At 36.1% G+C, this 22235-nt stretch overlaps 1 protein-coding gene across 1 annotated transcript in view; it reads left to right on the top strand.

Annotated features, from left to right (window-relative positions):
- The window catches only part of DMXL1 (Dmx like 1), a 65715-nt gene that overhangs the window by 17773 nt on the left and 25707 nt on the right, over positions 1–22235 (top strand). The window contains exons 9-27 of the mRNA XM_031064297.1: positions 928–1140; positions 1879–2132; positions 2222–2906; positions 3413–3534; positions 4063–4152; positions 4458–4560; positions 6323–6439; positions 7680–7904; positions 8506–10191; positions 10732–10842; positions 12175–12344; positions 13517–13614; positions 14291–14456; positions 15243–15495; positions 17104–18194; positions 18462–18653; positions 19884–19960; positions 20136–20263; positions 21707–21955. Coding sequence (XP_030920157.1) covers positions 928–1140; positions 1879–2132; positions 2222–2906; positions 3413–3534; positions 4063–4152; positions 4458–4560; positions 6323–6439; positions 7680–7904; positions 8506–10191; positions 10732–10842; positions 12175–12344; positions 13517–13614; positions 14291–14456; positions 15243–15495; positions 17104–18194; positions 18462–18653; positions 19884–19960; positions 20136–20263; positions 21707–21955 — 6030 coding nt within the window. The remainder of the gene's footprint in view (positions 1–927; positions 1141–1878; positions 2133–2221; positions 2907–3412; positions 3535–4062; positions 4153–4457; positions 4561–6322; positions 6440–7679; positions 7905–8505; positions 10192–10731; positions 10843–12174; positions 12345–13516; positions 13615–14290; positions 14457–15242; positions 15496–17103; positions 18195–18461; positions 18654–19883; positions 19961–20135; positions 20264–21706; positions 21956–22235) is intronic.

Raw genomic sequence — 22235 nt, forward strand, 5'->3', positions numbered from 1 at the left:
CCCAACCCACAACAATACTGCTAGTTGTCGTGGTGCTCCTTTCTTTTATCTGTGTGCTGTCAGTTACAATTTTCTTTGGCTAGATTGGACGATTAGTAATTCAAATCTATTGCTGATTTTGATAAGAACAACAGATTTTGGGTGAAAAGTATTTTGTCTCCCAGGGTGTGGAATTTAAATAAGGGTGCATAAATAGGGAGCAGAAGGAGAAGAGACTATACATGGAGACTTCTAGGTGGGAATTACATGCAGTTTGAGATTTTAACATGCTGCTGTATCACTCATTTGAGGAAATTGCAGTAAATCACCTGTCTGCTTTTTAGCCTAGATTAATTTAGATTATGTTACTTTGCAGCAGTCTGATCCTTGCTTTTGTCACACACTTTGTGATTTCTGCTTTATTTTTCACAGCAGCATGGGACATCAAATACCATCAAACAGCCATATGAATTAACAGAATGTATCAGAACCAGAACTCTTGGGGTTTTGTGATGGTATTACAGAGGGCATTCATTGTCTGATCTCTGTACTAATTTTTGCTAGTGTAAACCCTATGGTCTTTGGTTACAGTGTATATCTACTGCTGCATCCTTTGTGAACTAAATATTGGAAAACTATGCTTAAATAATTTGGTTCATACTGAGCTGTAATAGAAAAAAAAAAAAAACAGTAAATTAACCTGCATGCACAGTATTACATCAACATTGCAGGACCCTACTGTTATCCTAATGTAAGCATACTAAAGAACCTCTGTGTGGAACAAGTCTCAAAGCAGATGGTTTTGGTACAGGGAATGACAAGTGGCAGCACACTTGGATTTATTTTTTTCATTGTGGGATTTCTGCTTAAAAACCATTTCTATAAAATTGTTTTTTGACCTAACTTACTTAGTTCTCAAGAATGTCAATCAGTATCTTTTTCTGGTAGATATTCCTCTACTGCCTTCTATCACATCTCTAAGTCTTGGTGAAAATGAAGAAAAAAGTGGACCTTTTATTGTACACTGGCTAAACAACAAAGAACTTCATTTTACCTTATCTATGGAAGTGTTTTTGCAACAACTTAAAAGGAGTTTTGAACATCATTCCCCTGAGACTAATACTGAGGATTCTAATCAAATGGATGGCAGATCAGAAGAAGGTAAAAGTCATGCAGACATATATCATATAGAGAAATGGCTTTCAGTTTTTAAAGTAATTTGTAATGTTCACCCAGGGGGAAGTGAGAGATTGGCAACTTGACATCCAAGGATACAGAGAAATTACAGTGGCATTCAATGCATTTTCTTCATTTGCGCTGAAAGTATCTAAGTGACTTTTAAAAAAATGTATCTGGAAGTTCTGATTTCTCTTTTCATAGTTGTTCTAGAAATTTTGAGTTATATATGCTGAAAACTGTGTTATTTAATTAGGCCTGACTGGAGGCCTGTGCATGAAAATGTTACTTCAATATTAAGGAAGCAAGAGCAACTTTAGAATTAACTTTTTTTTTAGATATTAATGTACAGCTAATTTAAATAGCTTAATTCTATAACATAGTACAGTCAATTAATTTGAATATATACATCCTGGCCATTATTATCCTTTGTTCTGTCTATGCATGCAAAAATTTGTATAAAATAGAGGAAAAGAAAAATATTTCAAATTAAGGTGCAATACAAACTCTTTTGGTTTGTTAGACACTGAGATCTGTTAGAGGATTTATGGTTGTAATCTTCATCCTTTTAAATTAGTTCTTATATGGGTAGCTTATAAAAGGCCTGAAATTAGCTCCAGTGCCTGAATAACACTGCTTGTTATACTTTTGGTTTTGAATATATATATCTCTATATATATGTCTATATATACATATATATGTGTGTGTGTGTGTGTGTTGTAGAAGCTGATGAAAATTCAGATGAACAGAAAGGAAACCAAGAGAAGAAGGAACTGGGTGATGAGAAAGCTGCTCCATATTCAAGCCTTGTTCCTTTATCCTCTGCTATTTTTGATCATGAAATTGAAGTTCTGCTTTCTGAATGGAGTAAAAATGCTGACATGCTCTTCAGTATACATCCTGTGGATGGCTCCCTGCTGGTGTGGCATGTGGACTGGCTGGATGAATATCAGCCTGGCATGTTTCGCCAGGTGCAGGTACTTTATTCTTCCTGAATTTTACATCCATGTTCAGTGAGAAATATGATGGGAACCTTAATACTGAGTCTTTCTTTCTTAAATTGCAGGTGTCATTTGTCTCAAGAATTCCTGTTGCATTTCCCACAGGTGATGCAAACTCTCTTTGCAGAAGTATAGTGATGTATGCTTGTACCAAAAATGTTGACTTAGCTATTCAACAAGGCAAACAAAAGCCTTCTGGCCTTACACGATCTTCATCTATGCTTATCTCTTCTGGACACAGTAAATCAACCAACAGCTTAAAACTAAGTATCTTCACACCTAATGTTATGATGATTTCCAAACATGCAGATGGGTCACTGAACCAGTGGCTCGTGAGTTTTGCTGAAGAATCTGCTTTTTCAACCGTACTCAGTATTTCACACAAATCCCGATATTGTGGTCACCGTTTTCATCTTAACGACTTGGCTTGCCACTCAGTGTTACCACTGCTGCTTACAACTTCACATCACAATGCTCTAATTTCACCAGATGTTGAGAAAGCAATACAGACAAATGAGTCTTCTAAGTCTCAGGAGTCACCAGTAAGACCTCAGAGTAGAGGCAACGCAAATGTGGCATCCCAGGATCCCAATGCTGTTTACAGTGAACTTATTCTATGGAGAGTAGATCCTGTTGGCCCTTTGTCCTTTTCTGGTGGAGTTTCTGAACTTGCTCGGATCAATTCTCTTCATGTTTCAGCTTTTTCTAATGTTGCATGGCTGCCCACACTTATACCCAGCTATTGCCTTGGTGAGTTTCATTTTCTGATTTGTAACGTATTCTTGAATAAAATGAATACAACCTAATAATTCACTTTAATAGATAATGCAGGTATACTTGAATGTACTGGAAAAATGTTAAGCATTAACATTTTATTTCACAAATTTCACAAATTTTCAAGCTGCTGATACTTGGGAATTCTTTATTCCTCTGTAAAAGGTTTCTATGTTCTACTCTTTTATGTATTTGATATTTTAGAAGCTTATGCAGTAGAGTTCTTAGGTACTAGTGCATACTTCATAGCATGCTGAAGATTTAAATGAGGGAGATTTAGCTCTAGTTTGCAAATGGAATTCTTGTTTCCTTTCATATGCTTTGATTTGGTTGCTAAGCACAGCTTTAAACTTTGTAATTCTTGCTTGTGAATAGAAGCTGTGTAATTTTTTGTCATAACTTCGAAAATGGCTATTGTCAAAAAACAAAAAAGGAAGCCATATGGTGTTTGAATATTTGAGCACTTTCTTCCTGCTTTTCAGGTGCATACTGTAATTCTCCAAGTGCCTGCTTTGTGGCTAGTGATGGACAGCATTTAAGATTATATCAAGCTGTAATAGATGCTAAGAAACTTCTGTGTGAGCTCTCCAATCCAGAAATTTCTGTAAGTGAAAAGTCATCTGAAGTTTTTGCATGTTATGACTTCATTCAGTTGCACTAGGCTCAGACTTGGTGACTGACTAAACTGGTTGCTGAGGATTTCACAGATTATTCTGCTTGTAAAAACAGATTAGCTATACTGTATTTCATTTAATCTCAAACTCTGCATATTGAGGCAGGCCAAGGTTTGATTGGGAAATATCTATGAAGTGCTTACCCCACAAGATAATAACTGTGTGGGTGCATTGCTATCCTGAGGAAAAGCTGAGACAACAATTCAGCTTTTGGGGTAAGGACAATAAATTGCTGTATGTGAGGCTTTCCAGATAATCTTGTCACCTTTCAGCCGTCAAAACCAAATGTGCTCTTCATAAAACAGAGAATGTTACCTCTGTTCTTACTGAATCACAACTAGTGTATATTTTATGCTTTAGTTAACATTTGCACAGTGATGTTGCACCTATCCAGCAGGTTGTGCCACAGAAATGCATAAAGAGTTAACAAGACCACCCCCCTGATTCTTTTCAAACAGAAATACGTTGGAGAAGTTTTTAATATCATAAGTCAGCAATCTACAGCTCGCCCGGGGTGTATCATTGAACTGGACGCCATCACAGAGCTTGTAAGATCTTCTGCTATACTCATCTTGTGTCATAATTAGCTTTTTAAAAATCATTAATAATAAAAGCAATACCTGTAGCTCTCCATTAGGTAAATTTGGGGTACTTAGACTGTTTTTGACATATTCTTGTATTTGTTTTCAACAGTAGCTGTAAATGGAAAGAATGTGAGTAACGAAAGTGCATTTTCATGAGGAGTCTTCTGTTGATGTGTTTAACTTATCAAGTTTAAAGCTCCTGTGTTAGGGAGCACTATTGAAAAGTATACATCAGGATGTTCACTTCTTGTGTATTTTTACTTCCTTAGCATGGCCGGAAAACACAGTTATTCCATGTTTTTCAAGAAGACTTTATTTTAAATACCCAGGAGAAGGAAATACCTTCAAAGAAGAGCAGTTTATCAGACTCAGGTAAAAATATTTTTTTTTTCATAGAACATTGAAGACAGTGTTTTATTTTTCATTCTAAAGGAGAAAAAAACTTGTTTAATGGCTTGGCTTTTATCATTTAAATGTCAAATACCTTAATTTGAAGTCTTCAGAAGAATGTAACTAGTGAAACTCAAGGGTGTTTCCCTTCCTTTGAGTTGTTTGCAACCAAATTTTAGATCAAGTAGTTTAAATCACAAGATACCCATTGTGTCCTGTGTTAGGCAGTCCCTTAACATGAAGGGAGGGAAGGGTTTTAAATGTCAAGCCTGTGCTTGTAGGGTATGACACAGACAAAACTTATTGTATCCTGTCATGGTAGATGCTCTTCTTTTACATCAGCTAAATACTGCTCCTCAGGCCTTGCATGGTACAACAAATGGCAAGCCAAACAATTCCTCCTCAACATAATACTGTGAGTAGCATGTGGATTTCTAGATCCTTGGACAGATCTGGACTGCTCTGGAAAAAATGATTGGCTTTCCTTGGTGGAGTGCCTCAGTTATTTGGATATATAGGCATTGCATTGTTCTGTCCCAATGAAATAATGCGCGAGGAAAAAGGGGTTGGAGTAAAGTTTGTGATACCAGGTCATCTGGAGTACTAGATAAGAGTCCTGAATGAAAGGAAGCAGAATGGTGGGAAAGTGTCAAAGGAACCTAGGGAAATATTAAATGAACTGAATATACATAGTGATTATTTGGGTCTGGAATTGGCTGTTTTTAACTGAGGAAGAGTTTTGGAGTAGTGAAGATAATCCCAGCCCTTAGTGGTGTTAGAAAAATGCAATTGAGATGTTGAAAATAAGAAACGAAATAGAAAACATAAGTGTTACTCTGCAGCATAATCATGTGTTTACATCTTGAGTATGACAAACAGAAATAATTTTAGAACAAATAGGGAGTTACTTGATCTTAGGCGACTGTATACATCTGTATGTGTTCTGAAAGTTGGTAACAGATTGCTGCATGCCATCCATGTAAGGAATTGGGCTAAACAGACCCTTTGAAAACTGTTAAATTAGAACTGTATCATTTGCATGCATTCTAATTGAAATTATTTTCTAGTACTTTCATATTTTCTCTTTAATAATGAGGTAGTTACCTCATATTGTTTTTAAAAAGAACAAATTCACTTACGTTTTTCTATGGTACCATAACCATTGCAATGTTAAAAGCACAGGGCAAATATAGCCTATTCTTGGTAATGTTTTATGTATACACACACCTAAAGGGTCAGAGGAATCATGGAGGAAAAAGACTCCCTAAATTATCTATTCCTTCTTGGTCCTAATGGGTTGACTTTTATATGAAAAGAAGAGAATACCTGGGTAAACTCTCCAGGAATGGGCATCTATTGATAGTACAACTCATATCTTCTTTTTGTGTAAAACTATGGCAAGTAAATTCTTAGGAAGAAGCATTGTATCTCTTTCTCTCTCCTAGACTATACTGTACTGATAATACATTCTGGGATTTAACTTTAAAGATAGCAAAGTCAGCCAAATGTGTTGTCATCTCTGAAAGAAAACGCTGGCAGTTCTTAAATGAGTGTACCTGTAATTGTAGTGTTTGTTGGTTGTGGAAAAAACTGAGAAAGCTAATGTAAGAGTTAGATGCAGTCAGATCATTGCATTTCGGTATTAGTTCATGTTAGCTTAATCTGATCATTTGCTAGCCAACAAAATTTAGTTTTGCTTTCAGGTGAATAACCCCTAAGATCTTCCTGTTCTCAATTTCACCAGGAAACCAGCAGAATGGATTCTCTGAAAAATTCTACTTAATAGTGATAGAATATACACAAAACCATTCATTACTACATATGTGGCATTTACATTTGAAAGCAATTCCTGTCTCAATCGGTAAGCCTTTCTACTTTCTTGTAGTTTTCTTTTAAAAAAACCACTGTCTAGTGAATATCTGCTGTTCAGTGTAATCTAAAATGTTTCATCTTTTTGAAAAGATTCTGCATTTGATTACAAGATTTTTATGACAACTATTCTTTTTTGATTACCTAATCTTCTGATTGCTGAAACTCTTCAGTTCAGCCTGAGCCTAGAGTTTGGTATTTTTTGTGCATTCTAAGGCCAGATATGCTTAATGGGCTTTAATACAGACTAACAGTTAAGATGTTTTGCTTTTTGGAAGTTTTAGTTTGCAATTTTTGAGTTTATGCATACATTTTAAATAGGACTGTAGTCTGAAGCACCTGAGCATCAGTGATGCCATTACAATTCTAAATAATTTTGATGTTCTGAAATCTGCTGGTCCTCTTTCAAACTACCAAACTATCTCTAAAACTCTTAGGTTTCATAGAAAGGTAAGATACACTTTGGTAGTTTTCTGTTAACATTTAAGGATTATAATAAATGTAAATCTGATACCACTTACCAGAGAAATCTGTTATAATCCATGTTTCTGTCATTTAAACTAAATTAGCATTTCTTACTATTGCTTTCAAATGAGAGAAAAAGTGTTATTGCAATTAATTCATAAGTTAGTGAGAATAATAAAGATCTAAATTTTCTGATGTTCTTATGTGATGAGAAAATTACTGAGAAGGCTCTGCAGCAAATCTGTTGGAAATTTTTGTGTTCCATTTCCAGCAATTTTATACTCCAGGTCTTGAGTTTTATCTAAAAAGGGAAGCATTCATATCACATTCTCTGAGAGCCTATGTTTTAAGGAATAAAATGAAGCTGTTATTAAAACATTTCTCAAAAATAACTTTCATCAGTTTGTAAGCTAGGACATGAGGGCCTTAATTTAATTTTCCCTTGCTGCAGGTATTCTATGCTTACTGAAACCTTATTTTCAGTGGATAGCCACATACATATTTCTTTGCAGTTTTTGGTCTTTTTGGTCATGCTTTGATTGTTTTATAATCTCTCAGCAGTTCTAGGATCTCTGAAGTATTTAATGTGAGATGTCCTAGTGTTTCTCTTTAAATCTGAATCTGAGAATACATTTCGTGACAAAGAATGTAAAATTTTAAGTCAGGTTTTGTCTGTCTCTTCTGGAACTATTAAAGTGAATAAAATAACTTCTTACATTAAAAGAAATCATTGATCTTTTAAAGTTAATAATGCATACCTTTTTTAGATGAAAAGATAGGTTCAAATCCATCTGAAGAAACAACACAAACAGAAGAATTGTATTCTTCACCAGATCCAGAGAAGATCCAATCACCTTTCACTCAAAAGTATCGGGCCTGTAGAGCAAACCTTCAGAGCACCAGCTGGCTTACTCTGTCTTCCAAAATGGTGTACAGTCAAGAGTTGAGTATGCCAGAAGGAGTAGAAATAATAAGTGTAAAGCCATCAGCAGGTTTGTCATCTTTTCTTAAAATACTAAAATAGGGAATCTCTGCCTTTCTGACTTTGGTCTTAAAATAGCAACAAAGTAATAGTGAGTTTTGGATTTGTTGTTAGAATCAACATGTGTAGGTGAATCCAGAAGGTTTGCTAAAATGTACTTCTTGTCACTTAATATCTCAATCCTGGAACTAACATGAAAATAAAGCTCTTACTTAATAGAATAGTAGAAACACAAATTTTGTTTTGCAGTCATTCATGAAATTTTTTGTAGGATCTGTACTTAAATGTTAAGGTTTTCATCAGCAGTCTTTCTAAAATACAGTTTTAGATTTTTCAATGAAGAAACATTTGTTTGACAGAATATATATTAGTATTCATGTTTAAATAATATTATTTGACTCCTCTCTGGGGCACAAAATGCAATCAAAGGATAAAATGGTTTCATCATGTTTTTGACATATCGTCTTTGTGAAGCCCTGTAAATGACCTCTTTGTGAGGAAGCAATAATACTTTTTAAAATTTGGAGTCATAAAATGGTGGCTGAATAACAATGTTGCTAATTTTGTTTTTTAGTATTTCCTCCAGTAAGAGTGTACTTTTTTCATTTTAGGACATCTCAGTTCTTCTTCCATATATCCTGTTTGTCGTGCACCTTATCTGCTGGCTACTTCCTGCTCTGATGGAAAAGTTCGATTCTGGAGATGCAGGGTTGTCACTGAAGCTTCTTCCATGCCACAATATGGCACAGACAGTGATGTTAAATACGTATGGGAAGAATGGCCATTATTGATTGAGGAAGGACTTCCTAGTAGTAGTGCAATTAATGTTCCAGGGAGGCCAACTGATGTCAGCTGTGCACACACAAACAGATTAGCAGTGGCGTACAAGCAGGCAGCATCTAGAAATAGCCATCTTTCTCAAGATTTTGTGATGCACGTTAGTATTTTTGAATGTGAATCTACAGGGGGTTCTTCTTGGATTTTAGAACAGACACTTAAATTAGATGAACTAGGCACCATGTTGGACTCTGGTGTTAGTGTTGATAGCGATTTAGTGGCAGATAACCAGCAAGATACTTCTCTGTCTCGTGGTGGAAGTATTATACCCAACACAAAGCACTTGGTACACTTGGATTGGATGTCCAGGGAAGATGGTTCACATATTCTGACAGTGGGAATTGGATCAAAACTTTATATGTTTGGTCAGGTGTCTGGGAAGAGGCAGGAACAAAATGGTAGCGAGATTGCTACAGTTTCCCACAGTGGCAGTCCTAAGGCTGCGACTCTTTCTGGGTTTGTTTTGCTGCGTTGTGTTGACTTGGTTTCATCTGTGGAGGGGTCGCCTCCTTTTCCTGTATCCTTGTCTTGGGTGCGTGATGGCATTCTGGTAGTTGGAATGGATTGTGAAATGCATGTTTATTCCCAGTGGCAATCTCCTTCTAAGCAGGAACTAGTTAGTACAGATTCCTACAGTGGAAGTATGCCATGCCTAACTAGCTTAATGAAACAAAGCCAGTCAGCTGCCTCAGGTCTGCATCCACCAAAGAGAACTTTGACCAGATCTATGACCAGCCTTGCACAGAAACTTAGTGGGAAAAGGTCTGCCTCTGATCTGTCTATGGAATTGGAAGATTCTGGTCTATTTGAAGCAGCTCATACATTATCTCCAGCTTTACCTCAGTACCATCCGTATCAACTGTTGGAACTCATGGATCTCGGTAAAGTACGCAGGGCAAAAGCCATTCTATCCCACTTGGTGAAGTGCATTGCTGGAGAAGTTGTTGCTATAAATGAGTCTGAGCCTAATCATGACAGGAGGCTCAGATCTCTGACGATTAGTGCCAGTGGAAGCACTGCAAGAGATCCCAAAATGTTCAGTAAAACAGAGACTACAGACTATATAGAAATAGATTCTGTTCCACCATTGCCTCTGTATGCTCTGCTTGCTGCGGATGATGATTCATCTTATTCCTGTTCAGAGAAGTCCAATAATCAGCATTGTCAAAATAAAAAGGATATGCCCAATGACAGTTACGAAAATCTCTTCCAAAATACTGTTATAAGTACAGATGACCTTGTCACATTTGAGGCAGATGAAGACAGTTCAAAAGTCATTGATCTTTCTCAATACAGCCCAACTTACTTTGGACCAGAACATGCTCAAGTTCTTTCTCGTCACTTACTTCATTCAAGCTTGCCAGGTCTGACTAGGATGGAGCAAATGTCATTGATGGCCTTGGCAGATACAATTGCTACTACCAGTACTGACATTGGAGAAAGCAGGGACAGAAGTCAGGGTAAGGTGTCTCTTCCAAGTTAAATGTACTAACTACTGTGCTTCACAGCCTTTCCAGGGTTTTTTTTTCCTGTTGTGGAATATTTTTGTGGCTTGTAAGATGATGATGCACCTTCATTTCATAGTATAATTGTTTCAAGACCTACTGCTTGGATAAAAGTAAAATTTTCTTTTGCCACCTGGTAATGCCACTGTGAATCTATCAGTCCACATACTATAATTATTTTTAATTCACTTTTGAAGAGACAGGAATGACAAATATTTGTTGTACCGTGTAGAGAAATTGAGGAAGAATTTGGTTTGTTTTTTTTTTAATATATAACTTTTTCTGTCTCTTGCATTAAACAGAACAATAACTTCAGAAATTTTAATATTTGAAATTTTCTTCTTTCTCTTTTCTTGAAGGGAAGAATTATGGACTTAGCTATCATTTACAAATTCGAAGTATTAGTAGCCACAAAATTATATTTCTTCTATTAAGACCCACAATACTTACTTGGATTAATTGCTGTAAAATGTGTGTAAAAATATTTATTTCCAGGTGGAGAAACTCTCGATGAGTGTGGTTTAAAATTTTTATTGGCTGTCCGGCGTCACACCTTTCTAACAACTGCGCTTCCTCCTGTGCATCGAGCCCAGCTGCTTCACCAAGGTAACTGATGTCTTTTCTTAGATGAGTTGAGTTTTAGTGATGTAGCTGCACTGGTGAATGATGTGCTGTTGATGTGCCTCTGCAGAATCAGTAATTTAATTCATTAGGGTTTTTCAAGAAATACTGTCTAATATGAATGAGTGCTAGAGCAGAAAATGTCTTGTTTTGGTTGTGGTAAAGGTCTTGGAACTGATTTTTTTCTAACAAGTTTTTAGTTGGTGGGGGAGAGTTTCTGTTTCCCCAAATTAAATACCTCAGATTCCCCAAATGAAATTCTACTACCATGTTGTTCCAATAACCTTCTGCAGGAGTAATGTAGTAGACAACTGTACCTGTTTATGTAGGGGTTTAGTACATATTTGGAAAAAAAATTACTACTCAGACTTTAAATATTTCTATATACTTACTGTAATTATACAGTCAACTATTTCATATATGGAAGGTTTTTTTTGTACAATTTAACTAGTTCCATCCTGACATTGCAGATGACAGAACGAGATGGATTTGATAAGTGATAATCAGATGTAAAGGACTGGCTATGATTACTCCTTTAGCCATCATGACAGTTGTGGTAGCATTTTCAGTTGCATGGCTTGTCACCCCTCAGCTGAATCAGAGGCTGGAATTTGCTACAACTGCCAGAGCAGAGTATTGCAGAGTTAACTTTTGATGGGCTAATTTTAGTTGAGATACTTCTGTTTCTGGTGAGCTCAGAAATTGGTGAGTGGGAAGTGCCTCCAGGGCAAATGTGGAAGTGCCTTTCTACAAAAAAGCACCTGGCCCTCACTAGAGTTGCAATTATCCCTAGCCAGCTATGTTGTTGTTTAGTAATTGCTTCCTTCCTTGTAAGATTTTTTTATTTCAAGTTTTCTTTTGTATCTCTATCCCCAAAGGTGTTTTTGCTCTGATTATCTGAAGCTTGTGCATTTTCTAATCCAAGTCAAAATAGTGAACGTATCTTTCAAAATTTTGAAAAATGTAATCTGTACACTGCACTTTGTGTCATGGCTAATCTTAGTGCCACTTACTATCCATATGTTTGAACTTCATAGAGAAACTCCGTTCTTCACAAACTTACATAAGGAGTTTGCTGATGAAAAATTGTTCCCAGTTGTATAATTTTTCTGTAATATTTGAAATGCAGTCCTAACAAATACTCTTAAATTTCTGTTGCCTCACCAGCAGTGCACTTAAAAATTCAAAACAAGCAGTTTGACCTACTTTCCTTCCCCCATTCCCATCCCTTTATCTTCAGGTTCTGGATTATTTTATGAATTAATATCTTCTGAATTTTCTTTTCTTTTTTTTTTTTTTTGAATGTTCATTGTACAGGTTTATCTACTAGTCACTTTGCCTGGGCATTCCATTCCGTAGCAGAGGAAGAGCTCCTGAGTATGCTCCCTGCAGTGCAGAAGGGTGATCCAACATGGTCTGAGCTCCGAGCTATGGGTGTAGGATGGTGGGTTCGAAACATCCACAGCCTGCGGAAATGCATAGAAAAGGTAAACAGAGCATTCTAAAAAAACCCAACAAAATCTTTCCAAACACCTGTTTTCCAGTGTTTACCTTTTATTTATGTAGTTTTAAGTTGTTAGATAATGAAGTTTTTCTGAGTGTTCCATGCTGTATTTTTTTGTATCTAAGCTGCTCTGTGTGCAGCTCTATATTTAACTAATTTTTTTTTAGTACTTTAGACTTCAAATTCCGTTGTGGAGTACATTTTTTGCTCTTTGATACTTCATCTTAAAGGTAATATTGTACAGTGCTTATTGTGGATGCTCAAGATACAGATGGAGCGTGTAGTTGTTTTTTATAGCAAAACTGAGAAACAAGTCGTGGGAAAAGGTTCTTAGAAATCTATCAGATGTGGGAACAACTTAGATATTCTATGTACATCTGTCTTGCAAATTTATTATTTTACATGATAAAACAAACCTTCTATTGTTTTGTTTTGGCTTGGTGATTTTTTTGTTCGTTTGAGGGTTTTGTTGAGTTTTTTATATTAAATATTTTAATAATCACAAATGTGGTAATAAGCCTGACTTCATTATCCCTTGTTTTAAGCTCTTGGGAAAGCCAAGTGTGTTGAGCTAGAAAATGACATGCGCAAGATACTTTGACTACAAAGCATTAAGTGGTAAAATGCATGTCTCTACTTTTACTTTTAAATCTTCAGTAATTAATCATTATTTTATGACACTTAAGTGCCTTGCATTAAAAAAATTCCAGTTATTCTGGACCTGAGTTTAAGATTATCTTACATGGGACTTGGACTATTCTTGCTGCCACTTACCCTTTTTCCTTGCCACCTTCCAAAAGCAATCACTGGTCCCAGGCTGTTTTTCAAGACTCCATCTTGCAGATGCAACTAGTAAATTAATAGTAATAACTAGTAAATTAATTTTGCTATGATTTTAGAAACTGATTTCAGATATAGGGATTCCCATTTGATCTGCAAAAACCTTCTTGAACTGGAAGAGCATGGACTAAGTGATATCAAACAGGTTGTTGTATCTTCACATGTTCTTACATTGGACTCATAATGACAGTAGAGATCCTGTATTAAAGAGAACTTCAGAGCACTATGGGGTATGAGATGCCAGAAGCACCACGAATCTCATTTAAGATTAATTGAAATTGTGATTGTTTTTTGCTTTTTGAACTGTCTTCTCAGGTGGCTAAAGCAGCTTTCCAGAGAAACAATGATCCACTTGATGCTGCCATTTTTTACCTTGCAATGAAGAAGAAGGCTGTTATCTGGGGATTGTACAGGTATTCAAGCTTTTACATGGAATTTCACACTGTCTATTGTAATTTTTTGGGGAAAAAGTTGAATGTGATTGTAATCCAAAGGAAGCACAAATACTGTCCTTGAAAGCTGAGGTTTGATTTCTAAACTAGTCATTACATTAAATGAGTAGTTTCTAACCTTCTTATATTTACTAAAGGAGTTTAGTTGCTATTTCTGAAGGTAGGTGCTGCACGTTTTAGTGTCAAATCTCCTCTAATTTCAATTACTGCTTAATTCTGATTTACTTTTGAGGACTAGCAGTGTAGTGTGTAAAATGTCATGTCTATCTTTTACATAAGTGTTGTTAAAAATTTTACCTGCAGATCAGGGGACTGACTTATGTCTTCCTAACTGTAGTTTCATACAGCAATTCAGTGTTGCAAACCTTCTGAAAACTAATTTTCATTGTCACTTAAGAGCTCACTTTAAGAAAAAAAGAGATTTTCTGTACCAGGTTATTGCAAATACTGTTAGGTTTTGTATTTATTGAAGTTTCTGCTATTTTTAAATAAGTAACCTTCTCAAATCCCAGTGTGGTGAGGGACTCTGCATTTCCTAATGTGAAGATCTGTGTAAAATTATACTGAAATCTGCAGAAAGTAAGAACTGTAACTAATAAAGAGTAAAATGTTTTTATCAATTATGTTTGATATGCAGGTCCCAAAAAGATACTAAAATGACACAGTTTTTTGGAAACAACTTTACTGAGGACAGGTGGCGTAAAGCAGCCTTAAAGAATGCTTTTTCTTTGCTTGGCAAACAGCGGTTTGAACATTCTGCAGCGTTTTTCTTGTTGGCAGGACACTTAAAAGATGCAGTGGAGGTAATAAAATTTTCAATGTTTGAGACTGTTACATTGTCCCAAATGTACAAATACTTTGAATGCAGTTTTCATTTTGCATTAATATGATCCCTGAAGCTTCTTATGCTTTCAATTTTTTCTCTTCTTTCCCACCCCAAATGAATGATAAGTACAAAACCTTCATCTTTACATTCTGATTCCTTTTTAGCTGTCAAATAACTGATACTGAAAAGTGACACGGGTAATTTCTCTGCTCTAATACTAAGGGGCCTACCTACAGTTAGCTTCCTTTCAGATTTTCTACCCAGTCCTATAGGAAGACAAGCATAGTTTTTTATTAGGAAGTTCCAGATGTGGTGTTTTGGCAGAGATGTGGATTAGTTCCTAGAATCCCTATACAAAAATCAAAGCAAACACAAATTATTTCCTGGGTCTGTTTGAATTGTGTAATTGTGAGGAAGTTAATCTCTGTGATAAGAAAGGATTTGTTCTGTAAAGCTTTGTAGCTAAAACAACCAGAATCCAGAGGTAAGAGGTGGCATGTAGATATTGGTAATGATCTGTTGAAGCTGGTTGATTTCAAAGATCTGTTGTCATGCCATACTTAAACTGAAGAAATGCAAATCCAGTCTTGCATGTGATACTTAGCTAGACCTGTTCTGCTTAGTTCCTGCTCACTTTTTATGGAGTTGGTAGACCTACTTACTTTAATCTGAGCAAATTTATGTCACTTCCTGCCCTGTAATAATTTTAAACTGAGGAGAAATGACAAAGTTTGATCATTTGAACATACTTATTTTTAATTAGGTCTGCCTTGAAAAACTGCATGACATTCAGTTGGCTCTTGTAATATCAAGACTTTATGAATCGGAGTTTGAAGTATCTAGTACTTACAAATCTGTACTACAGAAGAGAGTTTTGGGAAGTGTGTCTACTGGAAAAGAGAGCTCAGGAAACATTCACTGTGACCCTTTCTTGCGAAGCATGGCATACTGGATTTTGGAAGACTATAGCAAGGCTCTTGACACTTTGATTAAACATTCTGTTGAAGATGAAGGAGGTAAGAATATAGGTATTTGGCCTGTTGAGTTGATTTTAAATATTTGCTCATTTAAGCCGCAGTTTCTTGAAGTGTCATCTGAACAAAACCAGTTACCACACAGTTCCTCACCACTGTTAGTAAATACTTGCTGTAGCAATCTATGTGGACTTTATTAGCAAACATGGTTACTGTATTATTGTTACCCTGTATCCCATGGATGTATACCTTGTCCTTTAAGCATGTGACTATCAAGATACTGGAATGACCCTGCAGTAATGCAGCTGTTTTTCCAGAAGCAGTCTAAAGATGAAGAGAAAGATTAACTTCTTAAATTTGACTCCATCACAGCCTAAAACAAAAATTTTTTTTGACCACTTATGTAGGAGAGTCTGGAAGACATGGTGTTTTGTAGCTTTTAGGCCTTTGTAACAGCTGGCTACAATAATAGACTACAATAGAAAGGTTTTGATACTTGAAATGGTACAAGGGAGGCCCATGTGCTGTCTGAAACAGCACATGAGTCTCCTAGAACTTTTCATTTCTATGTTCACTTGCTGGCTTTATAGGCCTTCTAAGAATTAATTATATTTTTTGCTAAAGCTAGTGTTTTCATTGAAGTTAAATGCTTCAAGTCCTAGGTAGTTAGCTGGTTTCAGTCCTGGCTACTGAGAGAAATTGGAAGGGGATAAAAAAAGGCTCAAATACTGGAATTGGATAACTAATTCGTGAAACTGATTTTAGTAGAAGTTAAATGCTTCAGGATGATTTTGATCAAATGAGGAATATAGTGTTTGGTTTTTCTGTCTTGATCCCATCTTTCTGTGTAAAAAATTTTAAAGTGTTGCTAATTCTGTGATCAGTTAATGGCTTGTTTGTGGTGTCTTGCCTCATTTTCTTACCTAGAATGTGCATTTTTATGTAGCTCTCTCTGTTAACTGTCACCAGTTGTGCTATAACTTCTGATAGAGGAGAGTGTAAGGGTTTATTTCAGCTATCCTGAGACCTTTGAAAGCTGTGTGAATCATCATATGCTGATTCTCATACCTCTTCAGGGTTTTTTTTCTTGGACATGAAAATGAAATGAGTAGGTGTTGCGCTGCTGTGTAATTCATTTATTTGTATGTAATACTGCTATCATCATATATAAATGTTGTAGATTTCCTAGTTTTATTGTAAGTTGCATTTGAGATGTAGACAAAAAATACTATTCCAATTTTTTAAAAGTGACCTTAAATAAAAGAAGTAAGATATTGTCTTATTGTCATTTAGATGTGGAACATGGAGACTTCAGAAATCTAAAATTAACACAAAAGTGGCCTTGTTTGACTTCAGTAAAACTGGCCTGACTACAAGGAAAAGAAACGGTAGCTGTTTTAATTTAAAAAGTCATGCCTGCTACCCCACTCTGCTTGTTTTTAGTAGGTTTGGCAATGTCCTTCCCACTGAGGTATTCAAATGATGAAGGTGTAGAGGAGGGTGCAGTGAAGTAAACAGTAGAATGGATGTGTGAAGTAGACAATAGAATTGATGCTAAGACCTAAAAGTCTTCTGATGAACTTAGGACTTTGCATATTGGTTATTCCATGCAGAGTGGTATGTTATCCTCATGCTGCCATATCTTTTCAGATGAAGGGGATGGCTCATCGAGTTGCAACCCTGCAGTGTTTAACTTCTATAACTACCTAAGGACACATCCCCTCTTGCTGAGGCGTCATTTTGGCTCTTCTGACACATCTTCCACACACATCTGCCTAACAGTAGAAAATGGATTAGCCGACAAAATCAACCTAGGTGAAAGACAGCTATTTTTCACCACTGCGTATGCTCATCTAAAAGCTGGTTGTCCTATGTTGGCCTTAGAAGTGTTATCAAAGATGCCCAAAGTTGTCAAGAGGTCAAAGTTATTTTGTAAATCCCCTACTTTAGTGGATACTAGTAAAGATTTCTCACCATTATCTCCAGTTAAAGAGTTTGAAACAAAAGATCAAGCTTCCAGTATTGATTGGTCACAGCCAGTATTCAATGGTCTAGGTTCATCTTCAGATTGCTCATCAGGAAGCCACCCAAGTTCCTCTCTTTCCTTTGATTGGAGCCAGCCAAGTGCTCTATTCCAAGATGAACAATTGCAACTGCAGTCAGACAGTGATGAAAATGAGGAAAGTGAAGATTCTTCCCTGGTAATGAAAGAGCTAAAACCTCTGAAGGAAACTGAAAAATTACATGAAACAGGTTCTAGCTACACAGAATCTTTTAGTGTAGTTGATGACAAAGATATTCTGAGTCCATCAGAAGATATCATTTCAGCACAGCTGAAGTTTAGGGCGTGCCTGCAAATCCTTACTGTGGAGCTTCGTACGCTGTCCACTGGCTATGAAGTCGATGGTGGAAAGTTGCGGTATCAGCTTTACCAGTGGCTTGAGAGAGAAGTGGTAGCTCTTCAGAAGACCTGTGATTATGGTGTTGAAGTAGAAGAGATACAGTCAGGAGTTAGCAGGATGCCAGAGGAAGGTACATTATATGAAAACACTGAAGATTTAGCTGACCAGGAAAAAACTATGCTACAGAAAGAAGACTTTCAGAAACGACGTCAATGGCTTCTGAAGTATCAGTCTCTCCTCAGAATGTTCCTTAGTTACTGTATACTTCATGGCTCACACGGTGGAGGCTTGGCATCTGTCAGAATGGAATTAATTTTGCTCTTGCAGGAATCTCAGCAGGTATGTGGGGGAGCTTAGGTTTTGTTTTCTCTGCTTCAGGTTTATAGATTTATTTGAAAGTGTTTTGTAATATTTTTGAAATTTTCCTGCTGTAGCATACACCTGTTTTTTAATAAACCTAAATCTGTTTTTAACATGTTTTTTTATGTACACTGTTTATTTTTTGTTGTTGTTTTATGAAATCCTTTTCCCTCTTTCGAAAGTTATTATATTCCCTTAAAGAATATGTACTATTGCTTTGTGGTTTTTTTTCTTGCTTGATTTTAGGAGCAGTTGGTACAGATACCTTCCAGCCCTCCACCAGAACAAAACTCCATACCTCTCCTATTTGCTTGCACAGCTAGTGCCAAAACAGTCGTGGCTAATCCATTGCTACATCTTAGCAATTTAACTCATGATATATTACATGCTATAATAAACCTTGATTCACCACCTCATCCAGATACTCAGAACAGCAAGGTATGTATTTTTTTACAGTTGTGTTGTTGTTATCATCTGGTTTGCTGAAGTCATAAATTCTTCTTTCAGACAGCATGAGAACTTTGTGTTGTGCTTATTTGTGACAAAGTCAAACCATGAAACATAATCATTTTCTGTAGTACTTACCTTGAGCTTAAAGAAATGTCCAGTGATCATTGATCATTGTTAAGGTGTTGAGCATCTGGTTCAACAAGCTGTTTTAGATTGGCCTCTCTCAGAACTGGATATTTGTCCAAGAGTACATTTTAATGGAAAACATGTTATACTAAACCATCAGCCTAATATTTGTCTTTATGACAGTATGTTCATTACTTCTTCTGTGTTAATGGCAGATTCTGCATTTCGTTCTTAAACATAAGTAAAATTAAATGTTTAAGTACAAAAACTGAGTGTCAGCAAACTTCAATAAGCCCATACTGTCTTTTGTGAAACAGTATGTGTTTGTATAGTAGTTTTTAAAAATTGCTTCTGTAAGATTTATCCTGTATTTAACCTTTGGCTGGAAATAAAACTCAGTCTTTCCTGAAGTTTTGTATTGTTAGGTCCCAGATCATGTCTGCGTTTACTAAGAATTTCTAGACAACACTAAAAAGATGGCTTAGTCCTACTTAGCTTTGTTTTAGAGGGAACAAACAAATAAATACAATAAACTGATTTTGTTTTAATAGAACCTTTTTGATTAACAGCTTCTCTAGCTTTTTAATGTTAGTGTGTTTTGCGATACATTAAGAAAAAAGTGTCAGCTGTATTAAAACTACTGATCAGTACGATACTGAGTAAATTGAGTGTGTGTCCAAGAGCTGCACTAGAATTGATCAAAAACTAAGCTGCATTATAGTTTTCATTCTGAAATAAATTCTTTGTATTCTGAGCCAGCCAACTGCTGCTGTTTTAGGGTGTAATTACATAGGACTATTGAATACAGGCTTAATATGCTGCTGTTTAATAATTGAAAACATTTCAGATGGAGCTGATCTGTGATTGTGTTGGTGGGGTGAGTGAGTTTTCTCCCATGCTTTTCATAAGGTGTGAACTGATTTGTCTGATACAAATTCTGAAGCAAAAGAAAGGTGGCTTTCTAAATGCATAAGGACTTAGACCTTTCGTGTCCAGTGCTTGTTACGCATCTGTATGCAGAGTGAAAGGCTGCGATACTAACCACAGCTCACTTTGGCAGTAATATGAGTTCTGTATAACTTTGTCTTTCAGATATATGTAATGCATACCTTAGCAGCGTCGCTCTCTGCTTGCATCTACCAATGTCTCTGTGATGGCCACAGCTACAGGTAAAGTCTATGAAAAGTGATTTTTAGACAGCTCTCTCATTGCTGTCATGGTAATGGATAGGGCACCAGAAGGCCATGATCACACTTGCCTACATAGAAAATGCTATTACTTGAATAGTTGTAAACGTAACTTTTAAAAATAAATGTTATTTCCCTGTTCTTCTCTGTTTCACAGCTCATTTCAAGCAAATCAATTCACTGGAACAGTGTACCAGACCGTCCTGTTAACTCAGCGTCATTCTTTAAGAACAGCAAGCTTAGAAGAAACAGTGACTCCCAACACATCACCTGCTCAGTGGCCAGGTATCTAGACTTGTTTCTTTCCTCTTAAGGAAAACTGAGTTATCTGGATCCACTGTAAGAGCATGTGGCTATGACTTTCTAGGGTGTATTTGTGACAGCTGTGTTGAGTTCTTAGATTAAAATGTTGTGGGTTTTTTTTTTTTCAGAACATCTAAGTTACTACTTCTGATTATTGACTAAGTCAAGTTGATTTATATTGCTTTCTTTAACTAAAAAATGTTAGTGCTGGATCTAGTAAAGAGAGAGCAGCTAAACAGGAGGTAAGGTGAAGTCATGTCCTGTGTGCGCTCTACTTGCGCCACCTGTAGCACTAGTATCCTACTTCTTGAGTCCTAAGGACTGGGAAGGCTGTCCTAGTTTGTGCTCCAGCTAAGAATTATTTTACCTTATGGACAACCTCTGAACTACCTTAAAACTATTAAAAATGAGACATTTATAATAAATCATGCTTTTATTTAGCTGTAAAATTAATGTCAGGTTTCAGGTAATACTTAGAGTGTGCTGACATTTGTGCTGGTTAAACTGTGCTAGGGAGCTACATTGGAGGGAGTGTTATCAATGTAATACATCTAGGTATGGGCTTGAGTTTACAGCACTAACTTTAATGTAAGCATAGCCAGGAGATGTGCTTACTTATTATGAGAATTGTTTCTTAAATCAGAAAATTCCTCTTTAAAACTCTTCATTGATAACCTGAAACAGCCTTTGTATTTTATGCTATGCCATTTTTTCTTTTCTGCTAAACATTGTCACTGAATCTAGAGATTTTATAGAGAAACTAGCTTGTCATCTGTTTTTTTGTTATTTAGCTAATCGCAGGGTTAAATTTCTGATGTGTTGGACAAGGAATTGTTAGCAGTTGCTCTTATGAATGACGTCACCTTGAACTGACTTTTTCTGTTTTTTAGTAGATTCACATGCTATGTGCACAAATTGGAGAGCATGGCAAAAAGCAGAATTCTTTGGCCATGACTATGTGCACACAAGTAAAAGTGCACAAATTGTCATGTTGAAGCCACATCTGAAATTACACCCTTTTGTGGAAGAATAAAAACATTACAACAGGTTTAGTATTGGGTGGAAGAACACTTGCCAGACAATGTGTAATGCAGGTTGATGCCCATGATTTTTGACTGTAAAGTGAGAAGATAGAATTTCAGCTTTCAGGATTATAATGTCATTATAATAATTGAAAAATGTTTTGCATTTCTTTAACCATTAGTCCAAAACAGAAAGCTAAAAAACTAGTAAATTGTTAAAAATTAAGAGCTTGCCTCTTTCTCCTGAAGTTTTCAACTTGGGTTTCAATGTGTAGAGCTTGGAATTTTTCTACACTAAACATTACTAAGTAATGTAGGTTGCCAGACAAAATTATAATCTGGAGTATGTTCATACACACACATCTGTGCTTTCTTAAAGAATATGTTTATTTTATATAAACAGGAATGACGGCTCTAATACGTCTCTTGAATTCTGCTGGTGAGGAAGCCCAGCCAGGTCTCACAGTTCTACTTTGTGAAATTCTAACTGCAGTCTATCTCAGCCTGTTCATCCATGGCCTTGCAACACATTCTAGCAATGAGTTGTATAGAATTATGGCTCATCCACTTAACAACAAAATGTGGTCTGCTATCTTTGGAGGAGGAGCTCATACGCCCAGCAAAGGACAGCAGCAATTAAAGACAAAAACTGGTCAGTTCTCTTGTTTTATATATATTTGTCTTCTGGGATTTTTAAGAAAATTATGTGACTGCTGAAAACTTAATTACTTTAAGTAGTTTGTGTTCAATAAGAATTCTGTATGGTTTTTGATTTGCATAGAAAAACAAGGATCTGAAATAATTCGTATAGATATTGTGTAGAAGAGTGAAGCAGAAGTGAATGCTTCTGAAAAAAGGTTTCCTTTTTTCCTTTCCATACTAGAGCAGAGCTGCTCTAGTATGAGGGAGTTAAATTGATTTTAGAGAGTTTC

Source organism: Geospiza fortis, unplaced genomic scaffold (genome assembly GCF_000277835.1).
Source record: "Geospiza fortis unplaced genomic scaffold, GeoFor_1.0 scaffold1111, whole genome shotgun sequence".
Classification (NCBI taxonomy): Eukaryota; Metazoa; Chordata; class Aves; order Passeriformes; family Thraupidae; genus Geospiza; species Geospiza fortis.